Source organism: Chiloscyllium plagiosum, unplaced genomic scaffold (genome assembly GCF_037043375.1).
Source record: "Chiloscyllium plagiosum isolate Xiang-an unplaced genomic scaffold, Cpla_swu_hap1 HiC_scaffold_15, whole genome shotgun sequence".
NCBI lineage: Eukaryota > Metazoa > Chordata > Chondrichthyes > Orectolobiformes > Hemiscylliidae > Chiloscyllium > Chiloscyllium plagiosum.
The window spans coordinates 25051599-25073461 of record NW_028270153.1 but is presented as its reverse complement, the minus strand read 5'-3'; the positions used below and the strand labels follow the sequence as shown (position 1 = coordinate 25073461).

Below are 21863 nucleotides of genomic sequence, written 5' to 3'. Positions count from 1 at the left end.
TCATTGTGTATTATATGGTCTATTGGATATTTCATTATTCTTATGATTTAACATCAATTTCCATTCTGATTCCATGTCAGGTCTCCACAACCCATTCAGATAGGTTTGAAAATGTCAGAGCACATTTGCAGTCTTGGCATAAATAAAACTTAGTGATTTTTATCAAAGACAAACAACATTTTATTGAATGCCTTCTCTGAACATTGTTATTCCACTTTTTTGATGCTATCCAAAAGCTTATTTAGAGAGACATTTGATGGTTGTATAAGGCTAGTTGGAACACTACAGAATCAGAATACAATATAACTTGCAGCAACAACATCATCAACAAGGCGTGATTTGATCATGTCTCACATGAGAATATGGTTTTTTGTAATTCTTTTGATTGGAAGTTCCAAATTTTCCTTAGTCATATTTTCAACTATTTACATTCATCCAATTTTATTTTGAATGCGGACAACTACTACTTTTGTGCTTTGCTGTTTTGAGATGGTTCACTCTTAAATATCATCATTAGTTTAAACACCACCAGTCAGACATACACTCAGAATGGTGAATTTACTTTCCATGGCCCGTTTTCATCACTATTTTTCTCAAACTCTGCCCATTGATTGGCACAGTTAATGAGAGTCATGTCCATGTTCCCAATACAAGCCATTCTGTGTTCATTTTTTTGTCCATGTTTGATTTATAAACTGCTGAAATGCTAGATTAGATTAGATTTCCTACAGTGTGGAAACAGGCCCTTCGGCCTAACAAGTCCACACCAACTCTCCGAAGAGCAACCTACCCAGACCCATTCCCCTACATTTATCCCTGATTAATGCACCTAACACTACGGGCAATTTAGCATGGCCAATTCACCTAACCTCCACATCTTTGGACTGTGGGAGGAAACTGGAGCACCCGGAGGACAGTCGCCCGAGGCTGGAGACAAACCTGGGACCCTGGTGCTGTGAGGCAGCAGTGCTAACCACTGAGCCACCGTGCCGCCCTTTTGTTAAGAACTTTTAATTCTCCCACGTAGAATTTCATCAAGTTCTGCTGGGAGGCACTGAAATCTTCTGTCACAGTACAAAATCATTTCTCATAATAAATCTGGTACACCATTCAAGACAACTTTTAAATCTGTAATGTCTAATTTGCTTGTTTCAGAGTGAAGATTTGAAGAAGTCCTTGAGCAATTGACAGCCCATTCTGGAAATTTATATATTTGGCCTTATGCAACTATATGCTAGGCTTTTCTATGTTTGCACTTTTAGTCTTCGGTATTTATCTATATAAATTGTGTAAAAAAAAAACTTCCTTAAATGCTTATTAGCTAGGGCAAATTACTAGTCTGCTGTATAATCTCATTGATTTTTTTTATGTGCCATTCCTCCTTGAAACCATGTTGCTACATTTTTAGATTAGATTAGAATAGATTCCCTAAAGTATGGAAACCGGCCCTTCGGCCCAACAAGCCCACACCGACCCTCCAAAGAGTAGGATCACACTGCACGCTGATGAGGTGGTAGTCTTGACATTTTGTGTTGACAAGTGCAGACCTGAGGAACTAACAGCCTTCAGTGTGTGCTAAGCTGTGATTCTATCAGTGAGTTTGCACCAGGGTGAGCTTGACTTCAGAAGCAAGCAGCTGGTAAGTACAATTTTGGGGTTTTTGGTAAAACCCTAGGAACTGTCCTATACATATGAGATGAAAAATGAATTTTGTTTTGACCAATATTCCAATTGGAGTCAGCTTTTACACAAGATCAACCATTATTTCTATAAAGGCAACAAGATATTTTGTCAATGCATACTTAACAAATCAATCACTTATTAGGCAATAGAAGTGACTGAAGCACAATTAAATTGCATTGTATGATTTTGGCAAAGGAAATTAAGAGAATATTTTCAACTAAACACTGTACTATAAACAGGAAGACTTGCAGGGAAATGAAGCAATATAGGAATGGTTTTCAGTTACAACAACAAGATGAAATTAAAATTATTTGAGCAGATAAGGGATGTAATAGTATGATGAACTGCAATTACCTGGAACTCTTGAAGATAGAGACCATCCAGGAAGAAGAGGTAAATTCACAGAGCTAATGCACAGCAGATGGTTCCCCATTCTCTGCTTCAGGCAATGATTTGAAATTAAATCAAACTCCCCTCTGCACACAGACTAAAGTGGTTCAGTATTATTCACCTGCATGGAGTGTCCCCAGTGATTTTAGAAGTTAATGGAGCCAATGTAATTTAAAAAAAACTTGTAAAACTGTATATGTATAATTTACTGTTTGTATTCCATATGGGCAGTTTCAGAATTACTCTTCAAAAGAACCATGAACTTGGCTTCCATGAGCTTCCCAAAAGGATAAAAAATTGGTACATGATATTGGCATTTCTCCATCTCCTGTACTGAGGAGAGCTTATTGAGCTTTTGCCATTTAGTTGGGCAACAACCATGGCTCTTGCTATTTTCTCTGCATGATCAGTTAATTTAAGTACTATCATACATAAATTGTGGTTTTATTGCTGCAAATCTGCAAGTTGAATTAATACATTTACGCACTTCAAAATAAGTGGAGGTATCACTGACCTATAGGAAGTAGCAGTTGTTATTAAGTATGAGGGTGGACCCAGGTTACCAGATCTCATTTAGTAGACAAAAGTGATGAAGGGCTTTTGCCCGAAACGTTGATTTTCCTGCTTCTCGGATACTACCTGACCTGCTGTGCTTTTCCAGCACCGCTCTAATCTAAACCCCAGATCTTCTTTAGTGTTCAGTTGTGAGTCAGAGAGGGAGGAGCATTTTTCTCATCTGACTGCTGTTCAACCATACTAGGCTACGGACTGATATGACACACAAAGGGCTACGTTTTCAAACTTTAAAAGTGCAAATGAAAGAATTGGAATAAAGAAAAATGAGTATTTCAGTTGTAATTTGCTAGACTGGAATAAGAGTATATTGCACTTCTACCAGCGGGTAGCAAGGAGGAAAAACAAGTTATCTGCAAATATAGCATATTATGCTCGATGGGTCATGTATGTAATATCTCCAAACAGTAAGTTTCTAAACCCATCTGTGCTCACATGGAGGGCTGGATGATGGGTGGTGTGCTCTCTTGGTCCCTATTTCTAATTGCCTGTTGAGAACCAACAAATGGCAAAAAGGTGGGAACATATGATAATGTTGTGGATTGATGTATAGCATGCACAACCTCAGAAAAGACCAGTTTTATGAGTTTTACCAATTTGCAGGACAGAATTGATTTTGATTCTGCAGCCTGCAAAGGATCTTAGGCCAAAGACCACATGTCAATAAAAAAAAAGCTGTAATTGTATCAAAAAATATCATACCTGTGCGAGGCTCATAGTGACCTCCATTATTGATGAGAATTTTGTTGAATCTTACAACACCGTTATCAGCAGGGAAAGGCTTTTCAGTAAGACCCACAGAAAATGTAATATGTTTTGCAAAGGATGGAAATCCTGCAAATAAAACTTATAATCAATGGACACAAAAATGCATTGCAAAGAGAAAAACTTCGAATTGGCTGATTTTACAATTTTAATTGAAAATCCACAAAACTCTATGACGTAATTTGTGACTAAACATTGACAGCAGTGTTCAATAATGGAAAACATTCATGCATATTGAATCTATTTAGCGAAAGCAGTCTTGGGATAAATAAAACTTGCTGATTTTTATCAAGGAAAAATAAAATCTGGCCAGCTGCTTACCGCCAGTACAGGAAATGTTTGTGATGGAAAGAATCTGTTCAAAGCACTTTCTTTGTTGGGAATGTTAAACCAAATGTTTAAATGATTTTAACTTTGGAATTGTGCTTCTCTTAATCGTAGGTAAATCAATTCTATTAAGATGAAGTGACCTTGAGGGTTTCTGTATTGAGAATCAATGTGCAATACTATCTACATTTTAACTTGATATGTTCCAAAGTTCTAAAATCAAAATGGGTGTGGGATTCAAGCAAAATTAACTCAGAAAGGTATGAGATGTGGCTGGCATAAAGAATTTAAACATTGTCCTTTGAAGTGGACTTGAACCTGGCATAGACAAATGGAATGTCTATCTTCTGACCATTCTCAATTTCAGATGGACACAAACATATAGCAGAAATCTGAAATGAAACTTGGCACAATTAGCAAGGAAAATATTTTCTGGCTCTCTCATTATTCACGCTTAACTTAAATATGTGCACCAAATTCAAAAATTAGAACAAAGTTCAAAAAGGAAATTCCTCTGCATTCAATTTGGTTCATATAGAAGTGTTGCTGTTGCTTTCCTATGCACAGACGCTCTTGTACAACTATGTTGATATGACTACAGCATGTGAGTACAGTGTAGCTGTACTGCTTCTGCTTCTGCACTTGCCAGCCCAAACATCTTCCTCCCATTCATTAATTGGGATAATATTTTGGTCTGGTGATTGCAGAAGCAGAAACCCATGGTCAGGTGCCATTTTTTAACTAATAAAACCGGACACCATGGTAAACTACTGAATCTAAAATCTCGCCAACTGGAAGGGATGCTTTCATTTTGAGGATTTTAGTTGTCTTGTCTTCAGCAAACACACAAACCTCCAGCTTGAACAGATATTTATTTTTGATCTGAAAGCTACCTTCTTTACGGTGCATTGAATGAGTGAACATCCCTTTTGTTTATTCTTGCCAGATGATATACTTTTAAAAACGGTGTAAAATATATACCGGACATTTAGGACTAAAGTAATCAATTATTTACACAATAGCTAGCTGAAGCACAATGACTGTCATACTAATTTTAGAATTAATTATCATTGATAAAAAAAAGGTTGTGCTGTTTCATGGTTTTTGCGAATAGATGAACAAGTTTCCTGCTCTATACTCTTCTATTTCACTCAATTCAAAGTAATCAGAATGAAAACCTTTGAGTGTGACGCTTTGGTCTCGGTCATTGCTGCTGCCTGAAAGGTTTTACTGACCTGGTGATACTGCCCATTTGTTTCAGATTCTTCTGATCCCAGCTAAAGGCAAACTGGGCAGTGCAGAGTTTTCAGTCTAAGTTCAGCCAGAATAGCATAGGATATGCCCTTTGTTTATGGCACTAGCAATCATATTCAGTTGGGGTGCGGGAGGTGGTTGGACGTGTGGTTGGAGTCGTTCATAGTGAAGTTACTCAGCAGTTAAATAAGTGTTAAATGCTTTAACATTTTCTGGGTCAATATCTAGATACCTCCCATGGTTTCATCCAATTGACCATTTGGAATTCTGAGTCAGAAATATTTATGACATGTCCCAGGCAGTAAGGAGTCTGCTCATCATAACATTAAATTTACCAGGCAATTCCCCATATTAGATCTGTGTGCCACACATGTAGAATCATACGGGCTGTTTCAGTATGCAGTATTCTTTAGCTATCATATTTATGCTGGGCATCTAGCACCTTGAAATCTGATTTGTCAGCACTTGGCCTGTAATGTTACATGTGCTGGCCTTTCAAGTATTCTGGAAACAGTCCCAACCACAACAGTCTGGAGACAAGATGATTTGAGCCCACAAAAAGCAGCAGGACTACGTTATTTGAATTATCAAGCATGAGCTGCCACTTAATAGCAGCACACTAATTGTTTGGAGCTTCACTTCCCTATGACACTCTGACACCCATCCTCCCAATAACCCTTCATTCGCTTGTCGATCAAAATTCCATTTAGTTCAGCTTTGAATTATATTCAAAAACCCATTATAGAAATTCCTCTATACATCTACCTTCAATTGCTCTCTATTTCTAGATTCCCTTATGAAGGACAGGAGAGTACACAAAGATGTTTCATTAAAAATAGGTGTGATTTTAAAACTGTAAAGAGAAAATATCAAACAATTCTCTCATGCATGATGCTTTGAAGTAGAAATCACATCAGAAAACTGTATGTAACTATATGCAAATAGATGGAAAGCCAGAGAATAGATATAAGGAAGGGCTTAACCAAAGCGAGGACCTGAAGAAAGTCAATCAAGATATTTCAGCGGTCAACTGTTGTGAATGAGCAATGCACAAGTCTGAATGGTGAACCTTATGGAACAAAGTGTTAATTTAAATCTAAGGAATCATTTTGTAATTAGATCAACAAACCAATTTGATCCTTAACTCAAATAAAAAAGGAATAGGTTTGTCCCTGGCTCTGCTCAAGTGTAGCAACATGAGAGTTCAAATATTGTGTAGAATTTTATAAAAACAAAATTATATTTAGCTATATATATGGCATACGCATGCAGATATGCTGTTGCTTTATGGAAGTGGCTTTCACCTCTCCCTTAGATTTTTTCCCTGTCATTAACAAATAATTCACAACAGAGATATACAGAAAGAAAGGGCAAGAGCCCCCTATTTAGTTAGTGATCTGTTGTGACATTAATTTAAATGTCCAGTTAACATACTTTCAAATTCAACATAAGCATGAATATAAATGCTTTAAGTTCTACTAGCTATTGATTATTCCTGACTGGCACATTGAAAATATTCAGAAATAACAATTCAATACTGGCAATTGACTGATATACACAGCTTTTTGAAAATCAGTCAAGAATCTAAAGAAGCACATCTTAAATGCAACCGTACCTTACATTTATATAGTGACTTTAACATAGCAAAATGTCCCAAGACGTTTTACAAAGCACTGTAAAGAAAAATGGGTCACTAGGTGATGCAAGGAGCTATCAGGTGGTAAACAAAAACATGGTTGCCATGGTAAATATTAAAGGAATGCCTTGATGGGAAAGACATATAGGGAAGAGCTACAGCTTCGGTCTCTGAGCAGTTGAGGTAGTAACTGAAAATGGTAAGAGTGATTGGAAATTGGGATCGTGCAAGAGGCCAATATTAGAAAAATACCAAAATTCTGGCCTGGGGAGAAAGGTGGGCAAGGTCATGCTATAGCAGAAGAAGGGAAGCCGCAAAGGCAGTTAAATGGGTAGTCTCAATCTTTGAAACAAAAAGTTCATGAACTCCTTCAAACTGTGTGTGGAAAGGAGTTTGGGAGAGGCAGCTAAGACAGCATTCTTAGTGAGGAGAAGCCAAGAGATATCTCTACATTCTAGGATGCTCTTGGAATACGTAGAATTTGGAAGAATAAAGCTGACCCTGATAGTGACTTACATGGTCCAACTAGATCTGTTTATGAATGGTGAATCGTATGTTTGCCATGACCATTCAAGTCTTTTTGACCTTAAAGATATTTAAAGTTTGGGGCGGGAAGAGTAAAAGGAAGATGGGGTGGTTACTGGGGAGGTCACCAGGATGAGAGAAAGTAAGGTTTTAACCAAGATTAAGGGGATTAAAGGAACAGGCAAGAGATTAACACAACAGACCAGCAGCTGCAGGAATATTGTGGTAAATGGCATTGATGGTAGCCCAAGAATGAATAGTTTTGAAAGTCACATGGAAATTTTAAACTCTTAAAAATGTCAACAGAAATGGTTTGGGAATGTGGAATTTTATCTGTAAATTTGGGATCTTCATCTTTGGTAATATTGCGCACTACCTATGTTTAAATATCAAAATACTGACAAGAAAATAATTAGTAGTGGTGCAGGTAGTTTAAAAAACATTGTTTTTGTAATTTTACCTGATAATCCAGGAGGGCCAATGGGTCCTTGTAGACCTGCAATTCAGAATTACACAATTAGGGTTTTGGAAATCTGCCGCTGTAGTACGCTATTCGATTCCATACATTTCTGTATTGGCACTTTCAATTTAACAAGGAGCTTTGCCTAAATATGAAAGTAATTTCTTTCGATAAAATATAAAACAAATATTAAGAACACTCTTGTTTTTTTTGTTCTACATCAAAACATTATACCACTAACACTATCACCTCTGCTACACTGAAATGAGAATTGGATGCTGCTGTCATCATCATTGTATGCCTGTGATTGCTGCCCCCTGGCAGCAGCTTTTGCTGTTCTTTCACTCTCCTCCTGCTGATGAGGGCTCAAAGGTTGCGAATGGGGTGGTGAGACAGTTAACTGAAGTAGCAATAAGTGGGAGGTGACTGAGGTGATAAGTGAGACAGGAAGGGGTTATGAGTAGAGCAAAAAATCAGTAGGCATCCTAAATGTTGATCATTGCTCGAGGCAACTACCTGTGGCGTTGCTGGCAGTGAAGTCGCAGGGCACTGGAACTACGATTGCAATGTGTCTGCACACCCTGCAGTTGTGTTGTCAAACCTCAATCAGCACATGCTTCTGTTTAATTATTAACCAGATCATGCAAAGTAGATCACTAATAGGTGACCTATCTAATCCAGGAATACCAGACAATTTTGGGGAAGCTGGTAACTAGAAGTGAGATAATTTTCTTCCTGTTAGTAAGAGTAAATACAAACTTGATACAACAATCCAGAAGGTGGAATTAACTTTGCTTACTATCTGGGATTTAAATAAAACCAGATCTTTAACCTAATATGCATAACTTTTTTTTAAAATCACTGAGCCAGTGGGCAGAATGTGTTTGTTCTGCAACAATGTACTGTTACTATTCCAGTGTTCTGTCTTTGCTAGTGCATAGTGTTGCTTCATATGTTTGAGATTGCATATGCTGTGGGAGTCTCTGGCATCTAATTAATCTATATGTGACCACAGATTTACTGATGATTTAATATAATTTGGATTTTTTTTCCTATCTGAATTACTTTAAAAATCACTGCCAATGTATAGAATTGGATTAAATAATTGAACTAATGTGGAATATAATAGGATCTGAAAACCACCAGCTGATTCCCTAGTTACCCATTTTGAACAGGCTAAATCTAAAAATGAGTTTTCTAATTCTTTCCATTATTTTAATAATTTGTTAGTCTTTCAAAAATATTATGTAATTAGCTCAAAGAACTCACACAGAAAAGGGGAAGAAAGATCTCTTTTGCTCCACCATACTGTGAAATTTCACAGCTTTATCAAATTTGACTTGACAAGCTTCTGTTTAGAAAACAAAACCATTTTAATGCATTGAAGTGTGTGAAATATCTCTTTCTAGCTTTAAGTCTACACAGTGATCTAATAGCAGTTTACTGCAGAATTGGGTTTTTAAAAGTAAATATTAATGGAAATTCTAGTTATATATTCCCCACTAACACTTAAAATCATCCAGATGAACAAATGTTTCCATTTGTTATCACCATCTCTGCATTATTTGTCTAATAATAAGCATGATCTAGTGTTATCAGCAAATTACAAGACAAATTAAATCCAGTATTTCTGATATGATCATAAATAGGTTTGATCTGTTAAAAATTAAAAGTGTCCCTAAAATTAGGTAATTACATTGGCAAGATCTGATCTTCATAATGGCTTTGTGAAAAAAAAACATTGTTAGTGTGTGTCATCTTTAGTAGAAGTTGCATGATGGACTGCAAAGTGTAATGAAGATACAGAACAAATTACTGTAGACTATAATTCAATTAAAGTATGCAGATGTTAAATTGTAAAATCTAATGATTTGTGAACTAGTTCTCAAAGTGTATATGTCCATAACATGGCAGACATGTTTAAAAGATCATTATATTACAAATATGCTGTTGTCACATGAAAGCACCATGATCTTACTTGTGGTTTTGATCCTTTCAATCTTGGAATAAGCAGCATATAATGAAAGGACCTGTAAATTATACAACAGTTGTAGCATGAAGAAGCTATTCAGCCCCTCATGTTACTGCCAGCTCTCCAACTCAGCAGTCCCACTATCTCAACTTTTGCCCCATAGCTTTGTAAATCTTTTCTCTCTAAATGGTGCTAGAATTTCCTTTTGAAAGTAATGCTTTAAGTTGCTTCCACCGTACCCTCAAACCATGTATTAGAGATTCTAACCACTGATGAGTCAATATGTTTTTTCCTAGGTTCATGACCTTCAAATTGGTATCCTCTGATTCTTAATCTTTCTGTTTCTTCCCATTTACTCTGTGGAGACTCCTCACTTATATAATCTCTTTTTGGTCTTCTTTGGGGAGTTCCAAATTGCCAATTGAGTTATGCCATTGAATTCCCTCACACCTGGAAAGTTCTCCAACTTCTCTCTTTTCCTCACCAACATGTTATCACATTCTTCCTAAAGTGTGTATTCAGAGTTTGACACACATGCTAGCTGAGGCAGATGGAGTGTTTTATTAAAGTTCACATAACTTCCCTGCTTTTGTATTTCATGTCTCTTTATAAAACCCGGGACCTCCTAGGCATATTAATAACTTTCTCAACCTGTCCTGCTACTGTCAATGATTTCTGCTTACTTTGCTCCTGCATCCCATCTATTTGCCTTTCCTCATTGTTCTTGCCAACATGCATGACTTCATATTTCTTTCCATTAAGATTCAACTGTCACATGCTCACTTATTCCACTAAAGTATGTCCTCTTGAAGTCAATCACTATCCACCACTCAAAACATTTCCAAATTTCTCATCTACCAATTTTGAAATTGTACCCTCCATGCCCAAGGTTAGGCCATTAATACAGGTCAACAAAAGCAGTACTGAGGGAACCCCAATGTTATAGACTGTTTTCCAGCCTGGAAAACAACCATTCGTCGTTGACTTTGTCAAGTATCAGAGTCTAAAAAGTATGCTGCTGGAAAAGTACAGCCGGTGAGGCAGCATCCAAGGAGCAGGAGAGTTGACGTTTCAACCATAAGCTCTTCATAAGGACTTGACACTTAACCAACTTGATATCCCCGCTGTGCTGACACTGCCCTTTGCATTCAATGAGTTCAAAATTTACTGACCAGTTTGTTATATGCAACTGTATTCAGCATCTTTTGGGAGGCCACATCAAGCCTTTGATACCTTATCAAATAATTCAATCAAATTAGTGAAACATGATTTGCCCTGTGCTGGATTTTCTCAAGTAATACACATTTTTTCAACTAATAGTGGATGTATGTCAAAATTACTGTTTGTGAGTTTTGAGAAGATTTGTAGCTCAGGTTAAAGTTCAGGATGTAGGTTTGCTTGCTAAGCTGGAAGACTTGTTTTCAGACATTTCGTCACCATACTAGGTACCATCAGTGAACCTCTGGATGAAGCACTGGTGGTATGGCCCACTTTCTATTTATGTGTTTAGGTTTTCTTGGGTTGGTGATGTAATTTCCTATGGTGATGTCATTCCTGTGGTGACATAATTTCCTGTTCTTTTTCTCAAGGGGTGGTAAATGGGATCCGAGTCAATGTGTTTGTTGATAGAGTTCTGGTGGAATGCCAGGCTTTGAGGAATTCTCGTGCGTGTCTCTGTTTGGCTTGTCCTAGGATCGAAGTGTTATCCCAGTCAAAATGGTGTCCTTCCTCATCTGTATGTAGGGATACTAGTGAGAGTGGGTCATGTCTTTTTGTGGCTAGTTAATGTTCACATATCCTGGTGGCTAGTTTTCTGGCTATTTGTCCAATGTAGTGTTTGTTCCAGTTCTTGCACGGTATTTTGTAAATGACATTAATTTTGCTTGTTGTCTGTATAGGGTCTTTCAAGTTCATTAGCTGTTGTTTTAGTGCGTTGCTGGGTTTGTGGGCTACCATGATGCCAAGAGGTCTGAGTAATCTCCTTTGACATAATTTCCAGTCGATTTTTCCCAATATCGACTGGAATCTCCTACGTGCAGATGGTTTGGATGGAGCAGTTTTTGTCAGGTGTGTTCAGGAGGATTTCCTTACTCAGTATGTACACAGACCGACGAGGGGAGAGGCTATTTTGGATTTGGTGCTCAGGTGTCAGATCTCACAGTGGGAGAACACTTTGGTGACAGTGATCACAGCTGCCTCACATTTGGAGAGGGAAAGGAGCAGTTACCAAGGGAAGATATTTAATTGGGGAAAAGGAAATTATGATTGCTATCAGACAGGAGCAGGGGAAGTACAGACTGGGAGCAATTGGTTCACAGAAAGGGAACAACAGACATGTGGAGACTATTTAAGGAGCAGTTGTTGTGAGTGATGCACAAATTTGTTCCTCTAAGACAAGAAGGAACCTTGGATAATGAGAAAAGAGGAGCTTCTCATGAAAAGGAAGAAGGCAGCTTACGTAAGGTGGAGGAAGCAAGGATCTAGCACAGCTTTGGAGAATTACAGGCTTGCTAGAAAGGAGCTCAGAAATGGACTGAGGAGAGCTAGGAAGGGGCACAAAAAAGGCTTGGCAAGAAGGATTAGGGAGAACCCAAAGGCATTTTAGTCATACATGAGGAATAAGAGAATGATCAGGGAAAAAGGTAGGGCCGATCAGGGATAGCATAGGGAACTTGTGCGTGGAGTCTGAACAGATAGGGGAAGCCCGAAATGAGTTTTTTGCTCAGTTTTCACTAAGGAAAGGGACCTTGTTGTGAATGAGAACTTTGAGGAGCTGGAATACAGGCTTGACCAGATCAAGACTGATGAAGTTGATGTGCTGGAAATTTTGGAAAACATTCAGATTGATAAGTCCCCAGGGCCAGACCAGATTTATCCTAGGTTGCTCCGGGAAGCGAGAAAGAAGGTTGCTAAGCCGCTGGTGAAGATCTTTGCCTCCACACTCTCCATGGGAGTCATACCGGAGGAGGAAAATGTTGTTCCTCTTTTCAAGAAGGGTAATAGGCAAATCCCTGGCAATTACAGACCAGTCAGTCTTCTGTCTGTGGTCAGCAAAGTTTTGGAAAGAATTCTGAGGGATGGGTTTTATGACTATTTGGTTTACCAGGATGCTGCCTGGACTGGAGGGCTTGCCTTATAAGAAAGGTTGAATAAGCTTGGACTTTTCTCTCTGGAGAGAAGGAGGAAGAGAGGAGACCTGATCGAGGTATACAAGATGATGAGAGGAATAGATAGAGTCAATGGCCAGAGACTTTTTCCCAGGGCAGGATTGACTAGTACGAGGGGTCATAGTTTTAAGATATTAGGAGAAAGGTATAGAGGAGACATCAGAGGTAGGTTCTTTACGCAGAGAGTTGTGAATGTGTTGGCAGCGATGGTGGTGGAAGCAGAGTCATTAGGGACATTTAAGTGACTGCTGGACATGCACATGGATAGCAGTGAGTTGAGGGGTGCGTAGGTTAAGTTATTATATTTTACATTAGGATTAAATCTCGGCACAACATCATGGGCCAAAGTGCCTGTTCTGTGCTGTACTTTTCTATGTTCTATAACAGCCCTGTTCACATCCTTCAATATCAAGGTGACCAAGAAAACACTGACTACATTATTAGAAGAACCAAAGGCACATACACTAAACTCCACCAACTTCTTCAGCAAGGACAATGTCATCAAGCCAGTGGACCAATGCCTTAACACCCACTTCACCTTCCACAACAAAACCTAGAGACAAACCACTGGTACACCCATGGGATCTCCGATATCAGAGACTCAAACAAACAGCTCCGCCAACCATCCAACTCAAACTTTAGGTTCGCCACGTGGATGACACCTTTGTCATCACTAAATGAAACAAATTGGAGGAAACCTTCAAGACCATCCATAATACCCTTACTGGCATAAAATTCACTAAAGAGGAGGAAAACAACAACAAACTCCATTCCTAGATGTCTCAGTAGAGTGAACCGCCAATGGGGAACTTCAAGCCAGCGTCTACAAGAAAACAACATATTCTTGCTAAATACTGCACTACAGAAGCAATCATTCCAACATCCACAAACGATGCTGCATGAGAACATTACTTCAACAAGCCAGCACACACTGCAGCACAGATGAACTACGCAGAGCAGAGGAAAACCACCTACACATTGTATTCATAAAGAACAGGTACCTAATGAACATACCCACTGATTTCTCAGCAACAAACCCCAACAAGCAGACAAAACACTTCCAGAACCCCTAGCCACTCTCCCCTCCATCAAAGACATCTCAGAAACGACTGCCAGACTACTCAGACCTCTTGGCATCATGGTAGCCCACAAACCCACCAACGGACTAAAACAGCAGCTAATGAACTTGAAAGACTCTATACAGACAAAATGCAAAACTAATGTCATTTACAAAATACCTTGCAAGAACAGTAACAAACACTACATTGGACTAACTTGAAGAAAACTAGCCACCAGGAGACATGAACATTAACTAGCCACAAAAAGACATGATCCAATCTCACTAGTATCCTCACATACAGATGAGGAAGGACACTACTTCGTCTGCTACCAGAAGGATGTTGTGAAACTTGAAAGGGTTCAGAAAAGATTTACAAGGATTTTGCCAAGGTTGGAGGATTTGAGCTGTAGTGAGAGGCTGAATAGGCTAGGGCTGTTTTCCCTGGAGTGTCGGAGGCTGAGGGGAGAACTTAGAGGTTCATAAAATCTTGAGGGGCAGGGATAGGATAAATAGATAAAATCTCTTCCCTGGGGTGGAGGAGTCCAGTACTAGAGGGCATAGGTTTAGGGTGAGAGGGGAAAGATATAAAAGAGATCTAAGGGGCAACTTTTTCACGCAGAGGGTGGTACGTGCATGGAATGAGCTGCCAGAGGAAGTGGTGGAGGCTAGTATGATTGCAACATTTAAAAGCCATCTGGATGGGTATATGAATAGGAAGGGTTTGGAGGGATATGAGCTGGGTGCTGGCAGGTGGGACTAAATTGGGTTGGGATATCTGGTCAGCATGGGAGAGTTGGACCGAAGAGTCTGTTTCTGTGCTGTACATCTCTATGACTATGTGCACAGCCCCTGTAAAGAGGGTTAGAAGGTAATGTCTAACGCCACCTCAATTTCCATCCCTATTTCTCTCAGTAACTTCAGATGTATCTCAATTGTTCTGCTAACTTAGCAACTTAAAATTCAGCCTTTTCTCCCCCCTAATTCCTCCTCTCTAGCCTTTTCTACATCTCAGTCATGTTCTTTTTCATTATAAATTAGCTGAAGGATACCTGAACATCAGTGGTAGGTAGGTGATTAGGCTTACTAAATTACCCATTGGGAACATTTGTTAGAGCTGTTGGAATTGCTGTGTCAGCAAGTAGGGTCCTTCTGATGGTGGGCTTCTTATCCCTCACTGGTGGAGGGCCTTCTATTAGATTTCTTTAACTGGACAGAGCTCGCAGAGGTGGCATATTGACTGGATGCCTCCTCAAACATTGCCGCCAGCGCTGGCACTTGTAGAATCCCAATCCAATCCACATTTTCTCCCAGTGGGGGGATGGAGCAGAGAATGAAAATTCAGCCCCACATAACTCATTTTCTTTTCCTTCCTTTAGCCCACCATTCAAAGTGAGATGTTTCATAAATTTTGAATAGCAAACTTAATGTAATTGTTTCTCAGATCAAATCATAGTGATTTTGTGAACGTCCTAAATTAGTGGATTGTTTTTGTGTGACTGACAACAGACTTCATAAGCAGATGCAGTTAATAGAATGCAAATATGTGGGTTTTGTTCACTTGAATTGATTTATAGTTTTTTATTTATCAAAAATATTTCAGCAATTTAGTCTGTAGGTTTGTTTTTGGTTATCATTGTTTCTATAATTAGAATTACACTTTAATATTCAGATTGACCTCAATAAGTCCCAACATTAGGATTTAGCTTTTGTTCCAGGTATAGAAATGTAAGTGCATGAATAAGTATTGAGTGCTCAGTATAATAGAAGCTCTGAGGTGATATACAAGATGTTAAAAATCTCAAGTGCTCCAACATTAGTGTAATAAAGCTTCTATTGTTAGGGAGGAGAGAAATTTGAGCACATGTTCATGAGCAGGGTTTGCTGAATCTAAATTCTAAACATTTGTTTTCAAAGTGATGAATCACCCTTTTGAATTCAAATCACATTGTATTGTCCTTGTCACGAAACCGGAGAGCTGCATTTTCTGTACCTAAAATTTGAAACTGTAGGAGTCAGAGGTTGTGGATTCAAAGAATTCTGCAGGACCAGCACACAATGGGGGCTGAAAACAGGAATGGCTTTGAGTACGTAATTGCATTTTTCCAGTCACTAACTTCTGGAGAAGATTTAAGCTAAGGTCCTACCTCACATTAATGATCCTCTATTACTATTAAACGGAGTGTCCATAAACTCCCCCTTCAACCAAGGAAATGAAAAATACCGAACATCTTTCTGATTGTTTATTCAGCTTATTGTTTGAATACCTTACTATGTGGAAACGGACTGTTTTGTTTAACCACAAAGCATTAGTGACTACAGTTCAAAAGTAATTAACTGGCTGTAAATCAATTTGGATATCCTGAGGACACAAGAAGGCGCTATAATAATCCAAGTTCTTTTCGTTGGATCATGATATATGTTTGAAATGGAGCAGGTTTCAAAACAAATAAACACAAAGTAGCTCTGTTCAGAAAAAAGCTTTGGAAACTGTCCCAGAGACTGTGCCATATATTTCTACTGATCAGTACAGTTGGACACACTCTAAATAGTGAAAAGTTCTTTTAATCTTTACAAGCTAAACAGTGATGTTATTCACTGCTTTTAATGGAGATCCAGCTCGTACAGTTCAAGAGCCAAATTTTTAAATCACACTAACAGACCTCAATCTTTTCATTACAACTACATGACTTTGGTGAGATTGTGACACAGCAGATGTACTGAAAATACAGACTAATTTGCTTCCAGGAAAGACCTATGAATGGAGACCAGTTGGCTTTCACAGACTTAATTGTAATTTTTTAATAATAAAGTACGTGTATCAGAAAACAGTAAACAGCCTGTTTCAGGAGTCAGTTCAGTAGTGTCCTGCATAATAATTTACTTTCAGATTACAAGTATATTTGTTATAATCAGATATATTGTAGAAGACGCTGAAAATTTTTTTAAGAAGCACATAGCAATTAAGCCAAGTCTGCTCATCTGCAAAATTAGCTGATTTTTTTCCAGACTTCCAAGAGCAAGAGGTCCTATTTGTTGGGCCACTATGATCACTTTTGTTGAAGCTTTGGGAAAATTTCAGCTTCCTGACTTGTACAGTTCACACTTGGCTGTACCTTGAAAAATCTGAGCCACATGAACTAATACTGAAGAAAACAGGGGGGAAAAAAAAAATCTACATCTCCTCCTTTCCCTGATCATCAACTTGTTAACTTCCCATATCAAGTGCTACCTCTTACTCAATAATGCATTTTCTGGCAATTTTTGCAAAAAAAATAGTTTTTACTTAACTACAAGGAGTGTTTTAAAAATCACACAAAGATTAATTACTTATATTGTATGCTGTCATCTGAGAGGGAAGCTGAGGTATATTAAAAGTGGGCAAGCAGCCACACATATTTAGATGGGATCTAAGATCCTGTATTCATTTTAAATGAAAAGGAAAGACTGACTCTTCAGTTTGGTAGTCAAAGGAAATTTCTAAATCTCAGCCTCACAGAAATATTGTGTTACACTATTGTTTCTTGGAGACTGAATGACAGTTCTGGAAATTAGTATAATTGGGTAAAATAAAAAGGAGAATCAAGTTTAGAAAGTAGTTTGATAAATGTGTGAAGTAGGAGGAGCCATAAACAGCAGCTTATTTTACACACTTAACAGTGAATAATCTAGAGTTTTCATCAATAAGTGGTGCTGATATACTGAATATTCCTTCCCATTTAAAGTACTACCATTTGAATGTGAATAAGCAGATTGAAAAATTTCAGAACATTACTGTAATGATGTCTTTGAACAGTGAATATTAGAGAAAAGCAATTTTTCTGCCAACAGTTGACAGATGGGGATAGAATGTCGCAAGGACTGCTCAATATTTAGAATCATAAAGATCATCAAAGGGTGGCACAGTGGCTCAGTGGTTAGCACTGCAGCCTCACAGCGCCAGGGTCCCAGGTTCGATTCTAGCCTTGGGCGAATGTCTGTGTGGAGTTTGCACATTCTCCCTGTGTCTGCGTGGGTTTCCCTCCGAGTGCTCCAGTTTCCTTCCACAGTCCAAAGATGTGCAGGTCAGGTGAACTGGCCATGCTAAATTGCCCATAGTGTTAGGTGCTTTAGTCAGAGGGAAGTGGGTCTGAGTGGGTTACTCTTCGGAGGGTTGGTGTGCACTGGTTGGGCCAAGAGCCTGTTTCCACACTTTAGGGAATCTAATCATAAGGGGTCCCTCAAGATATAGCCCCTGTTACTTAAGTGATCTAAAGTAAAGTGCACTTACCTAAAAAAAACTTAAATGTCAGATTTTTGAATGGATTTGCATTTGTTATAACTGTAAAATCTTTTCCTTTTGTTATCTGCTGGTTGCATGTCATATACTTAACATCTTTAGATAGCAAGGTTAGGTCTTATGTCTTATCTTCACAACAGCCTGTGTAGAAGTATGTAAACAAATATCTTGAAGTCTTACTGAGGCGACTATTTGTGAATGTTAATTACTATTTGGCCCGTTTGTTTCTTTTATTTCAACATGAAGGAAAATCTTTTTAGCTTGAGTATTTACTGCTCTAGAAGTGTCTGAGGCTTCTCTCAGCCTAATTTAAACCGGTTCCTACCATGTAGCCTCAGGTTATCGTGTACAGGGTATAAAGTTTAAACCCAAATCCTTTTAATTTTCCTACATTTTAAGTTGCTGATACAACTGATGTTAGCCTAATGGCATCCTTGAAACCACTGTTTGAAACAAGGTAGACGAGTTAACCACACAAATCATTGTGAGTAAGTATGATTTAGTAGCCACTACAGAGTCATGGTTGCAGGATGGTCTTGACTGGGAGCTCCAGGAGTATCAGACTATTTGGAAGGAGGTGGTAAGGGAGATGGTATAGCTCTGATATTTAAGAATGACATCAAGGCGGTAGTGAGAGATAATTATAGGTTCAATGGAGAATAAGGTTGAATCCATTTGGGTGGAAATTAGAAATTCTAAGAAGAAAAGGTCACTGACAGGCATAGTCTATAGACCACTAAATAATAACATCAATTGGGATGGGTAAGAAACAAAGAAATAACTAATACCTGTAAAAACGTTACAGCAATTATCATGGGGATTTTAATCTAGATGTCAATTGGTCGAACCAGGTTGGTCAAGGCAGCCTTGAGGAGGAGTTCATTGAATGTATCTGTAACAGTTTTCTTGAACAGTATGTAATGGAACTGACAAGGGACCAAGCTATCCCAGATCTAGTCCTGTGCAATAAGACAAATAATTAAATGATCTCATTGGAAGGAGCGATCACAGTATAGTTGAATTTAGAATACAGATGGAAAGTGAGAAGATAGAACCTGATACCAGGGTCCTCTGCTTAAACAAAAAGGACTGCAATAGGATGAGGGAGGAGTTGGCTTAAGTAGACTGGAAGCAAAGACTTTATGGTGGGACAGTTAAGGAACAGTGGAGGACATTCAAAGCAATTTTTCAAAGAGGTCAGCGAACGTGTATACCAGTGAAAAGGAAAGAAATAAGGGAGGCTGTCAAATTGAAAGATAGGGCATACCAAGTAGCAAAGACCAGTGGGAAACTAGAAGATTGGGAAAACTTTAAAGATCAACGAAAAGCCGCAAAAAAAAAGCTACAAAGGAAAGTAAGGTAGATTATGGGAGTAAACTAGCTCAGAATATAAAGACGAATAGCAAAGTTTTCTACAAATATATAAAACAAAAAAAGAGTGGCTAAGGTAAATATTGGTCCTTTAGAGGATGAGAAGGAAGATTTAGTAATGGGATATGAGGAAATAGCTGAAGCATTGAACAAGTATTTTGTGTCGATCTTCACAGTGAAGGACACGAATCACATGACAGTAATTGACAAGGAGACAAAGATCGGTGAGGACTTGGAAATGATCATTATCATGAAAGAGGCAGTATAGGGCAAACTAATGGAGCTAAACGTAGACGGTTTCCTGGCCCTGATGGAATGCATCCCAGAGTACTACAAGAGATGGCGGAAGAAATAGCAAATGCACTCATCGTAATTTTCCAAAATTCATTGGACTCTGCTGTTTTCCAATCTGCTGGAACTACCCCAAATATGATACCACTGTTTAAAAAAGGAGGTGGACAAAAGATGGGGAATTACAGGCCTGTTAGTTTAACTTCTGGAGTTGGGAAAATACTTAAATCCATTAAGGAAGAAATAGCAAGACATCTAGATAGAAATTGTCCCACTGGGCAGAGACAGCACGGGTTCATGAAAGGCAGGTCATGTTTAACTAATTTACTGAAATTCAATGAGGACATTACGGCCACGGTGGATAATGGGCACCCTGTAAATGTGGTATATTTAGATTTCCAAAAGGCATTTGACAGGGTGCCACACAAAAGGCTGCTACATATGATAAAGGTGCACGGCGTTACGAGCAATGTATTAGCATGGATAGAGGATGGATTAACTAACAGGAAGCAAAGGGTGGTGATAAATGAGTGCTTTTCTGCTTGGTGATCAGTGACTAGTAGTGTGCCTCAGGGATCAGTGTTGGGACTGCAATTGTTTACAATTTACAGAGATGATTTGGAGTTGGGGACCATGTGTAGTGTATCAAAGTTTGTGGATAACACTAAGATAAGTGGTAGAGCAAAGTGTGCAGAGGACTCAAAGTTTGCACAGGGATATAGATAGTTTAAGTGAGTGGGCAAAGGTCTGGCAGATGGAGTACAATGATAATAAATGTGAAGTCATCAATTTTGATAGGAATAAAGTTAAAAATTGCAGCATGCTGCTGTGCAGAGGGACATGGGTGTCCTTGTGCATGAATCGCAGAATGTTGATCTACGGGTACAACAAGTAATTAGGAAGCCAAATGGAATTTTGTCCTTCATTGCTAGAGGGATTGAGTTTAAAAGCACGGAGGTTATGTCACAGCTGTATAGGGTGCTGATGAGGCCACACCAGGAGTACTGCATCCAGTTTTGGTTAACCTACTTGAGAGAGAATGTACAAGCACTAGAGTGGGTGCAGAGAAGGTTCACTAGATTGATTCCAAAGTTGAGAGGGTTGGTTTATGAGAAGAGACTGAGTAGACTGGGATTATATTCATTTGAATTTATAAGAATGAGAAAGGATCTTATAGAAACATATAAAATTATGAAAGGCATAGATAAGATAGAGGCATGGAGGTTGTTTCCTCTGACAGGTGAAGCTAGAACAAGAGGGCATAGCCTCCAGATTAGGGGGAGCAGTTTTAGGACTGAATTGAGGAGGAACTTCTTGACCCAAAGGGTTGTGAATCTGTGGAATTCCCTGCCTCGCGAAGTAGTTGAGGCTTCCTCATAGAATATTTTTAAAGTGAAGAGAGATAATTTTTTGAACATTAAAGCGATTAAAGGTTATGGGGAGAAGGTGGATGAGTGTAGCTGGGGACCATGAAAAGATCAGCCATGATCTTATTAAATGGCTCAAAGGGCCAGATGGCCTACTCCTCCTCTTCCTGGTTCTTATGTTTTTATTGACATTTTTTAGGGGAATCGGGGGTCTGTTCATACAAATTGTATAACACTGAAAGTAGTGCCATAGGGTCAATAGAAAGCATTTCTGCTCCCCCAACTGTACATCTAAAGTCATCATTTGGCTTCAAGTATTGGAGCAATATTATCTTCTACAGTTCAATTCATAACAGATTTCAATAATCCTTTTCTTTTTCCCCTTTCTTCCAGCATGCTATACAGAAATACAGAGAGTAATATGTAGTTTATTTTAATTTATTACAACATAATAAAGTTATATGCCAATGCTCTTCAAGTATTATTTTCTATGAAAAAGCATTCAGGCAGTAAGAACTGAGCTGGTGTGGTGTAAATGAACCCAGCCTCTGAACAGCTAGGCATCATTAATAATCTACAGAGTGCTCCATGTGTGGGCAACAAATAGGCATTGTTTGGATGTTTCAACTCCCCTTTGTTTTGTGTGTTAGTGAGTTGACTATTTGAATTTTGTGATTTTTGCAATTGCTCGAATTTTAACATTTGACGTAAATGATATGTGAGGTGGAGGTAGCAATTCTTTGTTC

General features: G+C 38.6%; 1 protein-coding gene across 1 annotated transcript in view; it reads right to left on the bottom strand.

Annotated features, from left to right (window-relative positions):
- emilin3b (elastin microfibril interfacer 3b) overlaps nt 1–21863 on the bottom strand; it is a 39243-nt gene that overhangs the window by 2933 nt on the left and 14447 nt on the right. Inside the window, exons 5-6 of the mRNA XM_043710597.2 lie at nt 7614–7649; nt 3349–3480 (exon numbers count right to left, since the gene is read on the bottom strand). Coding sequence (XP_043566532.1) covers nt 3349–3480; nt 7614–7649 — 168 coding nt within the window. The remainder of the gene's footprint in view (nt 1–3348; nt 3481–7613; nt 7650–21863) is intronic.